The 19,049-nt window shown below is 34.9% G+C and overlaps 1 protein-coding gene across 5 annotated transcripts in view; it reads left to right on the top strand.

Annotated features, from left to right (window-relative positions):
* smash (smallish) overlaps positions 1-19,049 on the top strand; it is a 254,304-nt gene that overhangs the window by 211,149 nt on the left and 24,106 nt on the right. For all 5 annotated transcript variants that reach the window (XM_088262088.1, XM_088262087.1, XM_088262085.1 and 2 more), the window contains one exon: positions 14,437-14,643. In XM_088262088.1, the coding sequence (XP_088118214.1) occupies positions 14,437-14,643 (207 nt within the window). The remainder of the gene's footprint in view (positions 1-14,436; positions 14,644-19,049) is intronic.

Here is a 19,049-nt window from a genome sequence, read left to right as displayed (position 1 = left end):
ATAACGTTATAACGTGAAATATACAAATTTTGTTTTTTTTAAATGTAGTATATCTCAAAAATAGGGGAATATTTCGGCTTTTCCAACCAGGAACAGTTGAAAAATCTCGGGCACCAAAATGTCTGTTGGCCTGTGTTATATTATAACTTGTTTCATTATTTTCAGTTGTTGTCGCGGCAATTTGGTTTTTCAACTGACATTTTTTCTTCTATTGTATCAACACGTTCGGTTTTGATTGTAAATTAATCGCCACCATTGTCTCAATTTGTTACAATCGGACAAAACTATGTTGGCGGAAGTTTCTGATTTGGACACAAAAAATGGCCTATTGAGATTATGTACTTTTTATTGTTATAAATTTGTCGTCGAAGGCGTTGCAGAAACTTTCTTACAATTTAGTTCTTAATGACAAGGAAGAACGAATTTATGTGCTAATTGTTCTGAATGGTCTTGTACATGTGTTGTTTGGTGTACGCGTCTCTCTTTGCAATATCTTTTGTCTAATTTCATTACAGTGAAGCGCCCTTGAGGTAATATTTTATGAAAATGGCGTTATATAAATTATTCAAAATTATTATTGTAAAGTTTTGTCCTTTTTATTAATTTTGTTATATTTAAAATAATAATTTCTCCATAATTTATTATTATTTACTCTATCGGACACTGGATTATTCACCTTACGGACGAAATATCAATATTATAGGTGTCTCAACTTGATATGAAACATCTATTTTTTAAATTTCATATGAAAGAAGATAGAAGTCTGAGTATACCAAGGCTTATGACCTGGCATGTGGCTAAAGTGACCACTTTGTAAACTTCTGTAACGTTCACCATTCTGCCCATTATTGAACAGTATTGAACATTATGTTAAGTATGGCTGATTGTGAGTCAGTAGAAATTGTTTTGAAGTTTACATATTGTATATAACTTACTTCATTTGAACATAGGTAAGATTCAATTTAAGGGAGAGAGACCGAAATAACATTTAATTTTTTAACGTTACACAAGCGTATGACGTGATCACTTAAGCCAGACAAATACCAGTCGTGAGCTTTAGGATGATCAGACCTTCGTTTCATTTCATTTAAAAAAAAATATTTTTCTATCCAAGTACAGACAGCTATAATAATAATCTTTTCATTAATTGATTCGGCAGTCACTTTGTGGTAGTATGTTTGCATTTTTAATTTCAGTTTCACTTGGTAAATAACAGTATTTCCCAAGTAATACTTAAATTTTTTAATACTTAGTAATACAAAATAATTTCTCCGTTTATTTTTGAAGGTCGATGTACTTTCGGCGTCAGAATAGCAGAATTCTTGCGTCATTTGTAACTTGCTTAAAATTCGGGAAGCCTTACATCGCGGAGGACAAAAGAACGACATTATGTAAACCTATGCAAACATTCTGAGCCAACACCGAGTATGTGAATCATACAAACTTAGTATCCTAGATTCGTACTGTTTTACGTAGAATAAAACAGTACATTAGTACGTTGCTCAATGCTGTGTGCAATAATGCGTGCTAATAGCTAGTACGAACCAAACGGACGCGATTTGCATAATAAAAAGAAGAAGAAAATTTATAATCTTACTGTATCGATTGGTCAGCTTTTTTTAAAAATTATCAGTCTTTATTTTCCTATTTTCGACATCTCAATGTAGATGAAAAATAATATGGAAGTCAGGATATTTACAGGGCTGTTGACCTGTCATAGGCTGGTTAAATGATCACTGTACACACGTACAACATTCACCATTCTACCCATGATTGACAACCACACTCATCATTTTTTTGGAACTCCTACATATATCATTAATCTTGATATCGACGCACTTGCTTTCGGTAATCCTATTTTGAAAAAAGATTTTGAAGTTTTGTGGCATTATCAAGCGACTAATACGAAGACATGTGCAGCTCGAGACGTATGAGGAGCAGAAGAGGACTTCCGAAAACAGGCGAGAATGGCGAAAGAGATGTCATCTGTTGCTACAGACCAATCCGCAGGATTGAGACCAAAGAAGAAGATTTATGATTATCATAGTCGCTAAAAATTGTTTACATGCGACACTTAAATTTTAGCATGTGTTATACTATAACAGGAATTTGAATTTTTTTTTTATATTTAACCGGATTTTTGTCTTTTATATCCAAAGTTCATTAAATAGAGGCCCGTTATATCTAGGTCTTACTGTGCTTTAACATATTTTTCCATACATTGAATTTAATTAGAATCAGTGGTTAATATAAGAGACGGTTAAAAGAATAATTTTACATTTCTTTTGAATCACGCGGCCTTCGAACGCAAAAATCTTCCTAAATTGCCCTTAACCCGTAATTGTTCCTGGGCGTCAATGGCTTAAATCTACTACATACAATAATATATATGGTTCTATAATTATTTTAGATGTTTGATACAAAATCCATTAGTATTCGCGTTGTAGTCTGGTAGGATGTGCGTCATTCTTGTGTTATTTCATATTGACGCTCCTGGAAAACCGATGAGCATTTGGCGAATCTGGCTTATTCGTGATTTCTAATCCCAGCTATAAATAAAATCGCACCCATTCCGCGACTTTTGTAAAATAACAATTGATTCATTTGCTTTTCCTCCTGAAATGCAACATGATCCTTGTTTACGATAAGTTACAATTATTTTTAATATTTTGTCTGTCATTTAATTTTTGTTCGCGATAAGACGTTTTATTTTTTTTATGAACATGTGATTTAATTGTCTTTAGGCGTTATCGTTTGATGGACTTTTTGAACCCATGAACCTCACCTATGAGCTTCAAAGTGTCAACTTCATTGTCAATTACATCAAAGCAAGGCGTTCAGTACTGCCATCTAGATTCTAGATGATATAAATTCTTAAGTTTATACTATACAGAACTTTTGTCTGAAATATTTTGTATTTGTCCTTCATCATTTTTTTGTCATTCTTATCTATGTATTTGCAATATGAAGACAAAATACATGCAATTCAATAAATTACTCTTATCTGTTATCGAGATTCAACAAGCGTATTATTTTTATATTATTTCGTAGCCATTTGGCTGGCTTAAGTGATCACTTTATACACTTGTGTAACGTTCTGCCTATTATTGAACATCCGTACAGTGCTTAATCCAGTGTCTGATAAATAATAATAAATTCACTTTGATTTATGTGTTAAATGTCAAATCAAACTAGTACTTTTTGAGTCTACTAAGTTCTATTTTATTGTTAAAAAAAAACACATTAAAATCAATATTGTGACAGTTGTTTCGCCTAGTGATGGCAATTTTAAACAATGTGAAGATTTGATAGACTGACGGTCCTTATATAGCTATCCAATTCTAGGTACTTAAGTAATAGTTTTAACATGTGCAGTAATAATTTACGCGAGACGACAATAGTTAATGGGGTATGTACGTACGTATACTTATATTAATTTTCGGGGAAAGGAAGAATAAATAAATTTATTATATATATATATATATATATATATATATATTACATTTAAATGAGACACCACGAGTGTAAGTCCCTCTCCAAGCACAAGAGCACAGTCTTTTTTATGGAGAGGCACAGCGAATCGAAATATAAAAGTTTTCCATATATATAAATTATTGAAATGTATTATGTTATAAATAAAAATGTAAATATATTAAATAAATAAAAAATAAATATATATATATATATATATATATATATATATATATATATATATATGTATATATATATATATATATATATATATATATATATATATATATATATATATATATATATATGTATATATATATATATATATATATATATATATATATATATATATATATATATATACACACACCAAATATGTTTGTTTATATATAATAGCATTTGAAGCTACTTTTAAAATATTGTAACATATATCAGTTATTTAATCGTGAGCGCAAGAAATCTTCGCAAACGTCTTCCGATTCCTGGTCCAAGTTTTACGGTAATAATGCAATCTCATAAAAGTTAATATAAGTGTTATCTCTTATCAGTCTCTACTGGATATATCTGTCATCTAGGGAACTCAGTGCCAGTTCAGTCGGCGCCACGAACCGGTAGTTCTAGTATTCTAATCCACGACTCCCCCGGAAGGTTCTGGTTGTGTCTGCGGATTATTGAAGCCCCAGAAGTTGGTCTCAATTAGACGTGACGCTCTAGTCTCAAAACGCCAACTGGATTAGCTCCGTGTAGCAATAAGCGGAAAACAATTCGCTCGAAAATAGGGCGACGATTCTTCAGTGTTTGACTCTATCCGGATGTTTTACTTGCAGTCACTTACTTTACTTATATTTACAGAATAAAACACATTATATGAATATGATTTGAGTAGTTGGGTTGACGCTCGTCTGCGAAACTGGCGTCGCGGGTTCGATTCCCGCCAATTCCAAAATGAATTCAAAAAAGATTTATTTTCCATTGGCCTGGGTGTTTCTGATGTATTTTTCACATTTACCTTCCCTGTCCTTACTATCCTAACTGCAGACAAGCATCTAAAATAGACGCTTTGCTGGTTATTCCTTTAAAAAAATGTAGCATTTAAATTGTATTTTAACCTCCTCTGCGGTGTGATGGTTAGCATGTTTAGCTACCGTGCTGGAGGTCTCGGATTCGATTTCCAGGGGGGGGGATAAAAATGAACATTAGTGATTTTACAATCTAATATTTATTTAATATTACCTACCCTAGACTGATCCCTGAAGCGCGGGAGTGATCACCTCACCTCCACGTAAGCAACGATCAAGATAAAACTGCGTCAATACGATGCAGTGCCCTATGTACCACTGGATGCGGATAAGCGTTAGAAGAATGATATTTTATTCTCAAAAACGAATTAATGGTTAAACTATAAAATATATATATAGCGATGATTCTCGGTGTTTGACTGTATCGAGATGTTTAACTTACAGTCACTAACTTTACTTATATTTACAGTATAATAAAAAAATCTTATAAATATGAATCATTTATATTGTGTGTACATATTAGTTTTTTTATATTTTCAATAACCCATTACTGGTTAAACCGTAAAATATATCAGTTAAGATATATTATTATTAAGATAGATTTTTTAATTTAACACTTAGTTTACACCAAATAATTAACCGTTCGCAGATCAATTTCGCGATTATACCGATGCTTGTAAGCACAGCTCAAAAAATATAAAGAAGACGTCTTATCTTTCCGTCTGTGCATTCTGACGGTATTTCGGTACATCCTCGAATAAATGTCTTTCAATTCCGCTTATCGAGTAAGTAATTGCGCAGCTTATTATTTTTCCAGAATATTTTGTCATAATTTGATAATCGTCGAATATCCGCTGCGTTTTCTTGCACCAAAAGTATCTCGTTTCGATATCTGCGCAGTTTTTATTCGTCGAGTTCAACAAGAGACAAAGACAGCCAAATCCACCTTTGTCCGTTATAACGCGGCGAGGAATTCCATTTTTGGTGCCTTTCAAATTTACACTGTTTCGAATCGCCTGAAGTAATGGACTGTGCTGTGTGCATAATTAGTATTGATGACCGAATCGTCGTTGGGTAGGTACTTTTTGCTCGTGTGGCCAACCAATGCAGTGAGTATGCAGCTAGCGAGGAGCTGTCATTCGCTTCTATCGTCACGTTTTGTTTGCGAATTTGAAACTTGTTATTGAATTATGGCGGATCTAATCTTTGTGCTGGTTTTGGAAGTTATACGGTTTTAAATTTCTATGTTTATATGCTTACTACTAACCCTTATCCGCACCCAATGGTGCATAGGGCACTGCGATGCAATATTGATATGATCATTAATTAGATGGAGGCGAGTTGTTTAGTTCTGCGCTACACATACCAGTCTAAGGCAATATCAAATAAATATTAAAGTGAAAAAATACTTGGATTTATTTAACCCATGGGAATCGAATCCGAATCTTTGTAGCCAAACACGCTAACCATTACACTAAGGAGGCAGACAAATTATTCGCTTGCTTAAGTATACAAAATGCTAATCACATGCGTTTTTGGTCACTCAAAGTCCGACATGCACTATGAAAATGTTTTAAATATTAATAATGTTATTTTTACAATAGACTGAATGATGGTCGGATACAGGGGATGAGGATAGAATTTTTTTTTACTTCAAGGTTAAATAACAAACAAGGCAAAATACGCTCTATTGCATTGTATTCCTCCTGTAAATTAATATTATTATTTAACGAGTCATTGCATTTTCGATGATAATACAATATAACGAGACATTGCGTTTCTAGAAAAATTATACTGACGAATTTCGCTTGTCTGCGCACAATAACATCGTCAAAACCAACTTGATCAAAAGATCTCACATACCAGTGTAATAATATATGTATTTAAGCAAAAAAGTATCCTTGAACTTAACTCTACGAGTATGAATTTAGATTGAGCATATTATGTTTAAGTATATATTTTTTTATTTTTGCAATTCGGCTAAGCATTGGTTGTTTTTTTTTTCCTCATATGTGTCGCCTAGTTTCAAAATTCGCCAGATCCATGTGAGTCGATTTTACAAAAAATGCAAAATACTCCGGGTAAAATTTATGTTTAAAAGATTTCACTAATTGATTCGGCAGTAACTTTGTAGTAAAATCTATACATTTTTAATTAATGTTTTACTTACTAAATACCACTATTTCTTAAAATCTACTGTGACACGTGTTTCCACGCATTCCGCATCAACGGTGTTTGAAAATGATGCGGAATGCATCGAAACACGTGTCACAGTCGATTTTAAGAAATGGTGGTATTTACTAAGTAAAACATCAATTAAAAATTTAAAAGCTTTACCTATTTTTAGATAAAATATTATGAAATAGAGAATTTTCCCATTTTTTTGAAAATTATTCAGTATTTAAAAAAAACGCGAGACGCAAACCGCTAATGACGTCATCTAAATTTTTGACCTATCCCCGCGCTCTGATTGGCCGGTATGGGTCAAAAGGCAAGTTCCATGAATATAGAGGAGATCGAAATACAACGCTGTTTTTAAGTATTTTGTTTTTAAGAGTTTTCAATTATATAAATATTTTAAACAATAAAACCCACAATTGGCACTCCGTTAGAGTATTTATTTTAAAATCTTATAAAATTGGATCTGGCGGATTTTGAAAGTAGGCGGACACACATGGTCTCATGTGTCTTTGCATTGTTTAATTCGCTTCGCTTTGTTACACCATACCTATTTAAGGTACAGCCATTATGTAATAAATATTGTAACTTGACATTAATCTTTGTCACTTGACTGTATTTCGCTCGTACTAAGAATCGTATCAAAACATTATCCGTATATATGCGCACTATAATCTACCCATAATGGTTATATTATGGTCATGATTTTAATATTTATTGACGCCATGTTATCTTAGTTATCTAGAACTGCAATATTCATAATAAAATCATTGTCGATTGTGTTTACTATTCTAATAATAAATAATCAATTGCCTTGATCTTTAATAATGTTTATATTATATATATATATATATATATATATATATATATATATATATATATATATATATATATATATATATATATATATATATATATATATATATATATATATATATATATATATATATATATATATATATATATATATATTTTATATATATATATATATATATATATATATATATATATATATATATATTTATATATATTTATATATATATATATATATATATATATATATATATATATATATATATATATATATATATATATATATATATATATATATATATATATATATATATATATATATATTTTCTTTTCTACTTATTTTATTTAGATTAGCTACTGCTAGTAATTGTCCTAAAGTATTCACCGATTACTTAAAAAAATTACCACAACGTTGCAATCGAATACGCGCTTTTTTTTATATACCTGTGATATGTAAAATCATTTTTAAAAACACCTTTTTAACCGCAATGGCAGCGCCATCTATTGAAAAGTAACTGCAACACACGCAATATTAAACATTGCTCATGGCAGACAGCGTGCTTCTTGACAGCTTTTGTCACTCAGCATTTTCAATAATTTGTTTTATAGATTTTTAAGATTTTCATCGCTTCAAAGGCATTTTGAAATTGAACATTTTACAAATTTGTGCTTTCTATTATTTTTTTCTTTTCCATTTAGGCAGACTTAGCCACAGCAACGCGTTTCCTAGCGCAGCTAGTATAGAAATAAATGCGTTTTATTATTTGTATGGACTTGAGAAAAATATTAAGAATTAGCGAGTTGTTTGAAACTAAACCAAATAGATGGATTGACAGCTGGGAATCAACATCGCAGGAGGCTAATCCCTCTTAAAAACAGGCCACAAGGCCTACACCAAGCAGAAGAAGAAGAAGAGTTCTAATGTTTCATTTTCATCAGTTCACCCTGTATCCTCGCATTGCGATCGGTTTTATCGATTCGACTTCAACGAGTTTTTTCCATTTTTTTCTATTTTTTCAGCGGTTCGAAGGTCCCGCTGTATTGTAGACCTTTGTGATTCGAAATCACAATAATTTCAATACACAGGCCATCCGTTACAATTTGCGGAGATCGGATGCTGTGTGCCGGTTTTCCGCGCAACCATCGAACCGTATATCCGGAGAGATCCAACTATTACATACGCGCACTCGAAACGTTTTACTATTTCCGAGTTTGATTCACGCTATTGTTGCCTGTTGGCCCACCGATCTATATAGGCTATGGCCGGCCACCTAGACCTTTTTATGGTTCACGATACTATCGAAACTGTTCGTGTATACACACCGTCTCATAAATACATCTCCTAATCTTATCGATAGTTGGAGCGCTACGTGCAGCGCAGTCAAGGGATAACTGAAGCAGAGTTATTGCTTCGATAAGGGTCACAACCCTCAGTAATGAGGAGTTAGACGGAGAAGAATCTTATGTTGATTAGTCGCACTGTGAATATGCATTATTCGCAAATTATAGCAATAATACTGCGGCATAAATTTGACAATTAAACCTTGATTTTTATTCCATAACTTTCTTTTTCTTCTTGGTGTAAAAAAAGGATTAGCCTCTTGATATGTCAATTCCCAGCTATCAATCCATCTCTTTGGTGGTCTTCCCGAGAGTCGTCTACGTTGGGGTTGACCGTACATTGTAATGTAGGGAACTCTAGATGGTTCCATTCTCCTCAGTGTCTTCTTCGTTGCCTTTCCCATCTAATGACATCTTCGATCTCACATATATCTCTTTCCTGGTGTTCCTTATTCTATCTCGTAGACTCTTGCCAGATATTATCCTTAGAGTCTTCATTTCTGACACTCTTAGCGCGTTTTTTGTTACTCGGTGTCCGCTCTGCATTCGATCCCATATGTCATGATGAATCGTACACGGGTTTTATATATTTTAATTTTACTGCCGATCTTCATTTCAGATGTACATATTAGTATATTTATTATCAGAACTTATTTTCGCCCTTAAAATGCCCATTTAAATGGAAAATGTTTGGAAAAAGTCTTTTACAATTTCAACATACATCGAAAAATGGTTTATCTAAATTCGTGTTGATACAGCACTGGAAAAAAACATTTTGCCTCGAGATATCCGGACCTTAAATAATGATCAGCTGGTTGTAATTAAAAATTATAGGAATTTGATGTGCTCCACAATTAGTACAAGTAAAAAGGCCACACTACAAAATACCTCACTAATTAGTTTGTAATTAGCTAATTTGAGGAAATAGCATGCTGACTCCGGCCTGTTTTTATGCTAATGTGGATGCTTTTTAATATTTCAGTGGAATTCCATTCTGGAATCGCGGCAAGCTGAAGAAAAGTTTCGTGGGAAATGGCTATTCTGTTCATGGCATAGAATTTTGCCATTCGTGAACATTTTGCACATTGAGCTAAGATCATCGGAATGTCTTTTATACGCAATTTCTCAGTGTGATGATTGATTTCTAGTTTTGTTCGAAGCCGCCGTCGCGACCTGCTGACACCGCCATTGATTTTCAAGGCATATTATAAATATTATTATATTATTATTATCTACCGACTTTCATTGTGTGTCGCGGGGAAAGCAACTAACTATTCAGCGTTAATAATCCTACCAGTTTAGTAAAATGTTATACAATAAATAACGCTTTTGGCCGTAGTTACAATGTAATAGAATTTAGTCACATCCACTCTTGCAATGTGACACGGTGAAGCAACGCGCAAAACGTAAACAACTTTTTATCAGCGTTTGTACGTAACATAATACTGTTAGTAACATACACGAGGCATACTGAAATATAATATCGAATAATAACATAACACCTTATTATATTTTAAAATGTTTTTTTGTACGCACGAACTTTGTACGAGTAACGAATACTTTGATCAAATAAAAAAAAAGTTTTTTTGACCTAACGTTTCCTTAAATACTGACAGTTTAAAAACAATAAATTGTTCATATAATTTTAATCATCGCTATTGTCTATATTTTCATAGACGATTGATTTTGAACAATTCGAAATATTTTCATTTTGTCCAAATTTTTCTTCGCAAATTTTGAATTTTGCTCCATTTACGAGTTATTGATATCAAAACTTGATTTCAAGGATTTTTTATTGATTTTAAATAGTCTGAAAGTAAAGTATCCATAAGAACACTTTTTCAAACCCTTATCCGCACCCCAATGGTGTATAGGACACTTCACGTTAACACATGAAGGAAAGGTGATCAGCCCTTCGCTTGAGGTATAAGTCCCGGGTAATATTGAATAAATATTAGGGTGAAAAAAATTACTTTAATTTATTTGACCCCCCCTTGGAATCGAACCCGGAACCTCCAGAACGGTAGCCGAGCGTGCTGACCATTACACTACGGAGGCAGAAACAATACTACACGTCACTAACATAGCACTATTCACACATTTTTAATTACAAAAAAATATTGATCACATGCGATTTTGGTCGATCCGAGGACCAACATGCACTATGGATTGCAGAATTCTGGGCAAAAACACTCTCTAAGAACTGTTTTACTTGTTGCTGCCATGAATCGAGGTACCAAAAGCCTCTCCGGGATAGTCCGTAATTGGCCCTTCAACCGCCGGCAGTGCACTCGTGTATTGACCTTCGTGCAAAAACCCCCGGCCGAACTCGTGTCGGCTGGGCACGTTCGCCCTTTGGTATTTCGGCTTCTTCCATTCCCATCGCTACACCCACCATCCTCACCGCCTTCTCATAGCCAAACATAATGGTAGTATAGGTGTCTCAACTTGAGATAACAACATTTTGAGTGTGTCCAAATACTTGTTTACAAAATCTGGATTATCTCCAATAACAGGAGTTATTTTCATATTATTTTTTGACATCTCATCAAAGATGAAGAAGAATATGCAAATCTGGGCATTTACGGGGCTGGCGACCGTCATAGGCTGGTCTTCATCTTTGATGAGATGTCAAAAAATAATATGAAAATAACTCCTGTTATTGGAGATAATCCAGATTTTGTGAACAAGTATTTGGACACACTCAAAATGGTGTAAATAAATTATCTGGTCAAATTATAAGCTTAAATAATAAAAATGAAAATGATATTTTCTGGCGTTTCTCATGTGTGTGATTATAATCCAGGATTCGGACCTCACATACTAATGAAAGAGTTTCTGCTCAAAAAAAGCTTCTTTTCATCTCACCAATAGATGTCTCTAGTGAAGTTCAAGTGATTCAAGAACAAGGTTTCCAAATTGGTTCATATATATAGAACTTCCAAGAATTTGAAGAGTGTGGTTGTCAATAATGGGGAGAATTGGTGAATGTTACTGTGTAAAGTGATCACTTAAACCAGCCTATGACGGTCGTCAGCCCCGTAAATGCTCAGACTTCCATATTCTTCTTCATCTTTGATGAGATGTCAAAAAATAATATGAGATAAAATAACTATCGTTTTAATACGAAAGAAGATGGAAGTCTGAGCATCCCAGAGCTTATGACCAAACGTTTGGCTGGCCTAAGTGGTCACCTTGTACACTTGTGTAACGTTCATCATTCTGACTGTTATTGCATCAATTTTTAAACTATTTCTATTACAACATTTTGAGTGTCTCCAAATACTTGTCACAAATCTGGATTATCAGCTTTAAGTAGATGGAAGTCTGAGCATCCTAGGGCTAACGAAGTGATGTTTGGCTGGCTTAAGTGATCACTTCACGAACTTGTGTAACGTTCATCATTCTGACCGTTATGGCGTCAATTTTTAAACTACTACCACTAGTACGCCATTTTGAGTGTGTCCAAATACGATGTGTTCACAAATCTGGATTATCTCCAATTAAGAGTTACTTTTTATATTATTTTTGACACCTCAACATAGATGAAGAAGAATATGAAAGTCTGGGCGTTTACAGGGCTTACAATCATCATTGGCTGGTTTATGTGATCAATTTACACACGTGTAACATTCACCAATTCTACCCATGATTGACAACCACACGATTATTTTTTTAAACTTCTATATATATTGATCAAACTCGTAACACAGTATGCGCGAGTTCACTAGAGACATCTATATGGCATACATTAGACATATATATGACATACACTAGACATCTATATGACATACACTAGACATCTATATGACATACACTAGACATCTATATGACATACACTAGACATCTATATGACATACACTAGACATCTATATGACATACACTAGACATCTATGTGACACACACTAGACATCTATATGACATACACTAGACATCTATATGACATACACAATATCGCTCATTTTGTAATTCTACAATTATTTCTACGACGCATTCATTTTCCCTTATGTAGGGGTCATAATTGAGATCTTGGCTTGTAGCAAGTTTTCAGATGCTTCTGTGTATGTACTTCTTGCTTCTCGTTATGAAGGATGATGATTTCTCTAATTCACCATACTTCTCGAGGTATCATTATGTTTTATTCGATTGATCACATCATTGGCAATTTTCCACTGCGCGCAGCGTATTGCGCCCATTATTGGTTTTATTCGACCAAATAGAAAGTTCACGTTCGATTCTCGGTATTTTTTGGGCGATATCTTGAAATAACTGAAATCATACTCAATTTTACGAATTCTACTTTCGTTCATTTATAAACTTCTGATACCCACTGTATATCTTGATTGATAATAATATATGGGTAGCTGTTTTGCCGCAGACTTTAAAGGTCGAATGGTAGATCCGTACACTTATCTACTTCGAGTTCAGTGTTCTTTCTACTTTCGAGACGTATTCTTGATCAGGAAATTTTACACATTCACAACTAATTTCGTGTATTTTGATTTCTTATTATTATTATGACCAAACCAAAGACTTAAAACTGTCTGACCTTTTTATTTATTTAGTAAATACCACTATTTCTTAAAATCTATTGTGACATGTGTTTCGATGCATTCCGCATCATTTTCGTATCACAATATTTTTTTTTTAGATAAAATTGGTATGTACCGAGTAAAACTAAAATTAAAAATGGATAGATTATACCACAAAGTGACTGCCAAATCAATTAAACATTTTTTGAACTCTGTCTTTGATATTCGAGCAGTTAAAAAGAGTCTAGAAATATAATTTCCATAATTCGGTAGTGTAATGGCAAAGGGGTATATCTGTCAAATTTTTCATTTTCTAAGTTTTTTCCACAAAATATCTAAAATAGTGTATTCCATAATCTGGCAAAAGGATATAGCTGTTGTTGCAATCCTTATTTAGTTTTTAATATGGCATATGTACATATCTTAATAGATATGTACATATGCCATCCGAACAAAATATTTAATTTCACATATTTGTTTTTGCTCTCCTGTAAAATTTGGTCTGAGACAGATATACCCCATTTGCCTTTACACTACCGAATTCTTGTCAGTAAGCGATCGATTTTTTCCGAAAATTTATATTGTTGATTCGTGTGAATATTTTGCCATGTCAATTGCTTTGATGAAAAGCTTTCAAAAATATATTAATGGGTCATATCATAAAATTTGGATAGTGTATGTACATTGTCCGCCTCCGTAGTGTAATGGTCAGCACGCTCGGCTACCGTACTGGAGGTCCCGGGTTCGATTCCCAGGGAGGGTCAAATAAATGAAAGTGATTTTTTCACTCTAATATTTATTCAATATTACCCTGGACTGGTACCTGAAGCGGAGGGCTGATCACCTTTCCTTCATGTGTTAATGATCAAGATAACACTGCGTTTATATTATGCAGTGCCCTATGCACCATTGGGGTGCGGATAAGGGTTTGAAAGAATGAATGAATGTATGTACATGGATGGGTCCGAATAGAAGTCATGAGTTTCTTTACCTGACCTGGGTATGTCGCGGGAGCTTTCAGTGTATGCACATATCATTACCGTGTCAAAGTACTAACTATGTTAACCCTCGCTTATCCGCAGCTCTCGTCGGAGGAGCCGGAGTACCTGCAGGCGGCGCGCGCGCGCATCACCAAGGCCAACCCGCCCAAGCCGGCGGCCAACCCGCTGCAGTTCATCAAGGTGGGCCCGTGCGACCTGTACCGCTCCGCACAGGAGCAGCTGCGCAGGGCCGAGGAGGTGCGCAAGACCAAGGAGGTCAAGAAGGAAGAGCAAGAGGACTGGCAATCTGTAAGTGCAAGCATAAACTCTGTACATAAATATAATATATGGTAAACTGTAGCTCGTCCGTCCAGCTTCCCCGTATGCACGGCCAACTACACGGTGCGCAAGACCAAGGAGGTCGAGAAGGAAGAGAAAGAGGACTGGCAATCTGTAAGTGCAAGCATAAACTTTGTACATATATGGGAAACTGTAGCTCGTCCGTGCAGCTTCCCCATATGCACGGCCAACTACACTGTGCGCAAGACCGAGGAAGAGCAAGAGGACTGGCAATCTGTAAGTACAAGTATGTCAAACTTTGTACATAAATGGCAAAATGTACTGTGCTGCTGTAGAGAGCAATATACCTCTACACGAAGACCTAATTGAAGCCAATAGTCACGCAGTTCATGTCGCCCGACATTAGACATATCTTCTTTGTAGGTTAATATATTTGTGTTGATTGCTTTGCTTCTTTCATGGTCAGTCTCCACCCGTCTCTTCAACTCGGCGTACCCGCTATGTCGCAACTGTGACGCTATGCTACAACGCATGTCTGAGATAATTTTGTCCATGCTAACTGGACCTACGTTAAGCTAGGTCATCCTCTGTAATTTGTGCATTTGCGATCATACGAAGCAGGCCTGAGTGTTTTATATTATGGCCTATCCATTTGGCTTGCTGTTATGCTACTTTATTTGCTCAGAACTCCCCAGCCCTGCTTAAAACCTCGTTGTTCCCTACATGTTTCGACCGACGAATCCCCAAAATGCAGCTGTAACACCACATCTTAAATGCCTCCAGCCGACTCCGTTCTGCCTGCCCAATAGTCCGTATAGGATTATAGAATCCAAGAGCTGTGTTGCTAATAGATGGAAGAAGGGCCAATCTTAGACAAAAAGAGTTACTGCTACGAGTACCAGATTAGCGAGGATGCTTATGTTCATGGCCAGGGTTAAAAATCGATACGTAGTTTGAAAGTTACTTTGATCTGAAAACTCCTCGAGCCTCGTCAACCACGAAAAACTAACGATTTTTGGCCGCATAAGAGTTGCTTTTGCCTCTAGGGGTTCTTTTTGGGGAAGGAACGGCCCAATTTGGTGATGTCGCTTCGCTTTATCCTGACTTATAATTGAAAAATCTAGGGTACTTTTTGTACGATCAGTTAGTTGAGATACTGTCGGGTTTACTGTCAAGCGTCAAGTAGCTGCGCATCAACAACAATAAACACTGTTGAGAATGGTCTAGTTTTTAGTTCATTCTCTATTAAAATAATTAATTGAGATTGACAGATACTTTGAAAATATTAAACAAATTGTATATTTCGTACTAAAAAGGTAAGGTAGGATCTGTTAAGAGCGAAGAAGGATGTAAATGAGCGATTGGGAATCAATATAATTGTAGTAATGATGTAGGCGTTTCTTGAAAGTTATTAGAGAGGGCGCATCTTTCCCAGGGAGAGGTGATCATTAAGTATTACATCTCGCACAGAAAATTAACTACTGAGAAAATACGTCTGATGACCGGGAACGCAGATTGCTCTATCAAGAGTGCTATAATAGACCAAGTTCAGGTGATAGAGCCCGAATGCTGTGTATTCTTTGTGGAACACAATGTCTATTATTTTTTGACATCTCATCAAAGATGAAGAAGAATATGGAAGTCTGGGCATTTACGGGGCTGAGGACTGTCATAGGTTGGTTTAAGTGATCACTTTACACACGTGTAACATTCACCAATTCTACCCATTATTGACAACCACACTACTCAAATTCTTGGAAGTTCTATATATATGAACCAATTTAGAAACCTTGTTCTTGAATCACTCGAACTTCACTAGAGACATCTATTGGTGAGATGTAAAGAAGCTTTTTTACTAAGCAGAAACTCTTATATTAGTATGTGAGATCCGAATCCTGGATTATAATCACACACATGAGAAACGCCGGAAAATACCATTTTCATTTTTATTATTAAGCTTATAATTTGACCAGACAATTTATTTACAACATTTTGAGTGTGTCCAAATACTTGTTCACAAAATCTGGATTATCTCCAATTACAGGAGTTATTTTCATATAATTTTTTGACATCTCATCAAAGATGAAGAAGAATATGGAAGTCTGGGCATTTACGGGGCTGACGACCGTCATAGGCTGGTTTAAGTGATCACTTTACACAATGTCTATTGTTGATCGATTTGTTTGATTGATAGGCAATTTGATTTTTAATATCTTTTATCTTCAAAATCCTTCTGTTTTGGAGTAACAGCATGATAAACGAGTCCATTGCCATGTAGGAATTGAAATCCAACGAAGCGATTAAGTAAGTATTTCTGATGCCATTGTTTACAGACTATTTAGACAGTGTTCCTTTGATGTGCCTGTCCTTGGGCGCATCACTATGTAAATGTACGCCAGCTGTTATCCTATTTTCGGTACAAATGCTTTTACTTTCATTCAGTTATTCTTGTTTTGTCAGAAGACGATCCATTTACTGCCTACTTCTTGTTATTGTTGACTTCCAACTGGCATTGATTGTCGAAAAACCTTTGTTAACTGGTAAATAATTACACGGTTATGTTTCACATGTGTATTTTTAACCTTGGGCATTCATCCAAGCTAGTTACGTATGTTTTATGTTTGAATCCGGGTAAAACAGAAAAACACATACCTTCTTATCGAACTATTAATTATTATAGCTCAACATTTTATGCACTTTTAAATATCATATTATTTTCTCATGCTAAATTATTATCACTTAACTAATTTATTGCATCGTTTGCAAAACGCGTTTATCTTGTTCGACATTTAGTATTTTAGGCCAGTCGCTACTCACATTTTCGTGAATTTTGACTGCATGGTTGTCGAGTCAATTTTTCTTCTAACCCTTATCCGCACCCAACGATGCATAGGGTACTGACACATTGTTTTTTCGTTCGTCAATTATATGGTGGAAAGGTGATCAGTCTTGCGCTTCTTGTACCAGTCCAGGATAGTTTTAAATAATTATGAGAGTGAAAATCACTTTAATTTATTTTGACCTCTACTTTCAAGTTTTGAGATACTTGATGGTAAACCAACCAAGTTTGCCTCATAAATATAAATAAATAGTTTTTTATATTAATCTAATTTCAGCGATTCTATGGTACATGGCGACTGGACCACATTGCGAGATCATTATTTTTATAGAAGCACCTGCGTTTTTCTAAATAGGACTAGCGGATGAACAATACATTCGATCACCTAATAAAAAGCAACCAGCAATTAAACAGTCGTATATCAAATTTCCTTGATATTCCTAATTTGGCCAGCAGTAACTTCGTCTGGCATTCACCATGAATAATTGACGGCAGTCTTTAATCAGTAATTGAAATAAATTAACGATCAGTTAAACAAAACTCTAATTGGCCACAATACAAAGGTCACGAACATGCGAGACCCGTAAACTTTTTTTAAGATCCACAAATGGCAATTTAAAAGTATGGTTGCCAAACGAACTATTGATTGCACAAACGATAATATTCTACGAACAATCTGAGTTATTATTTTTCGTCTATCAATGTATCGAAGCACACAGTAATACATCACTCAATAAGTTCGTAGGATTACAAAAAAGTCCACTAAACTTAAGAATATGGAGGTGCGTAACTGGAAACACGCTAAGAGACCGAATAAGGAACACGGAAATTGGGAAATTCGGGAAACGTGTAGTACGGAGGATATAGTAAAAGGGAGAAGACAACGAAGGCGATTCTGGAATGCCCATGTTAATAGAATGCAAGAAAATATACTGGCTCGAATTGCTCTACAAGAGAACCCAGGCGAAAGAAGACCACCTGGAAGACATCCAAAGCGATGGTGTTACAGCTGGCAGTTCACAGTATAAGAGAAAGATAACGGAACAGAGATCCTCGGATCTATAACAAGGAAGAAGAACCCCAAATGTAAATATCAGTATACGTGAAGGTATCAGTCATCCTACGAACTCATTGAGTGATGAAATAAGCTGTTATTCAATTCTGTCTTTGTTATGGAGAGAAAGGCGCCAAGAGCCTATATCGATATCATAATATTTTCTAATTACGATTAATGAGTCTTGTGCGTTCATATTTATCAAATAACACCGATGAAAAGAATTTACCGCCACACCCTTCACGACTTGATAAATTCTCTGCTGTCCGTATGAGAATCGTTGGGTCATGTGGGATTGAGAGGCAACCATTGCTTGTTGTTTTTAATTAGTGCGTAAAGGTCGAGTGTAGGGATCTCCGAGGATATTGAGGTGTACAATCATGGACACGTGTAACTATGCGCTATATGGGTGTTCCCTAAATTGACTGCACGTGTCATCATCCTGTCTCACTTCAACCGCTATTGATACTCCAGCCTTTTGTATCTTTTTGTAGCGCCGTGATTGGTGGTGTCGCTTTGTAT

The sequence above is a fragment of the Brachycentrus maculatus genome, unplaced genomic scaffold (assembly GCF_059751285.1).
Source record: "Brachycentrus maculatus isolate JH-2025_06_01 unplaced genomic scaffold, ASM5975128v1 h1tg000173l, whole genome shotgun sequence".
NCBI classification, from domain to species: domain Eukaryota; kingdom Metazoa; phylum Arthropoda; class Insecta; order Trichoptera; family Brachycentridae; genus Brachycentrus; species Brachycentrus maculatus.
The sequence above is the reverse complement of the archived record's forward strand: the minus strand, read 5'-3'. Positions and strand labels throughout refer to the sequence as shown.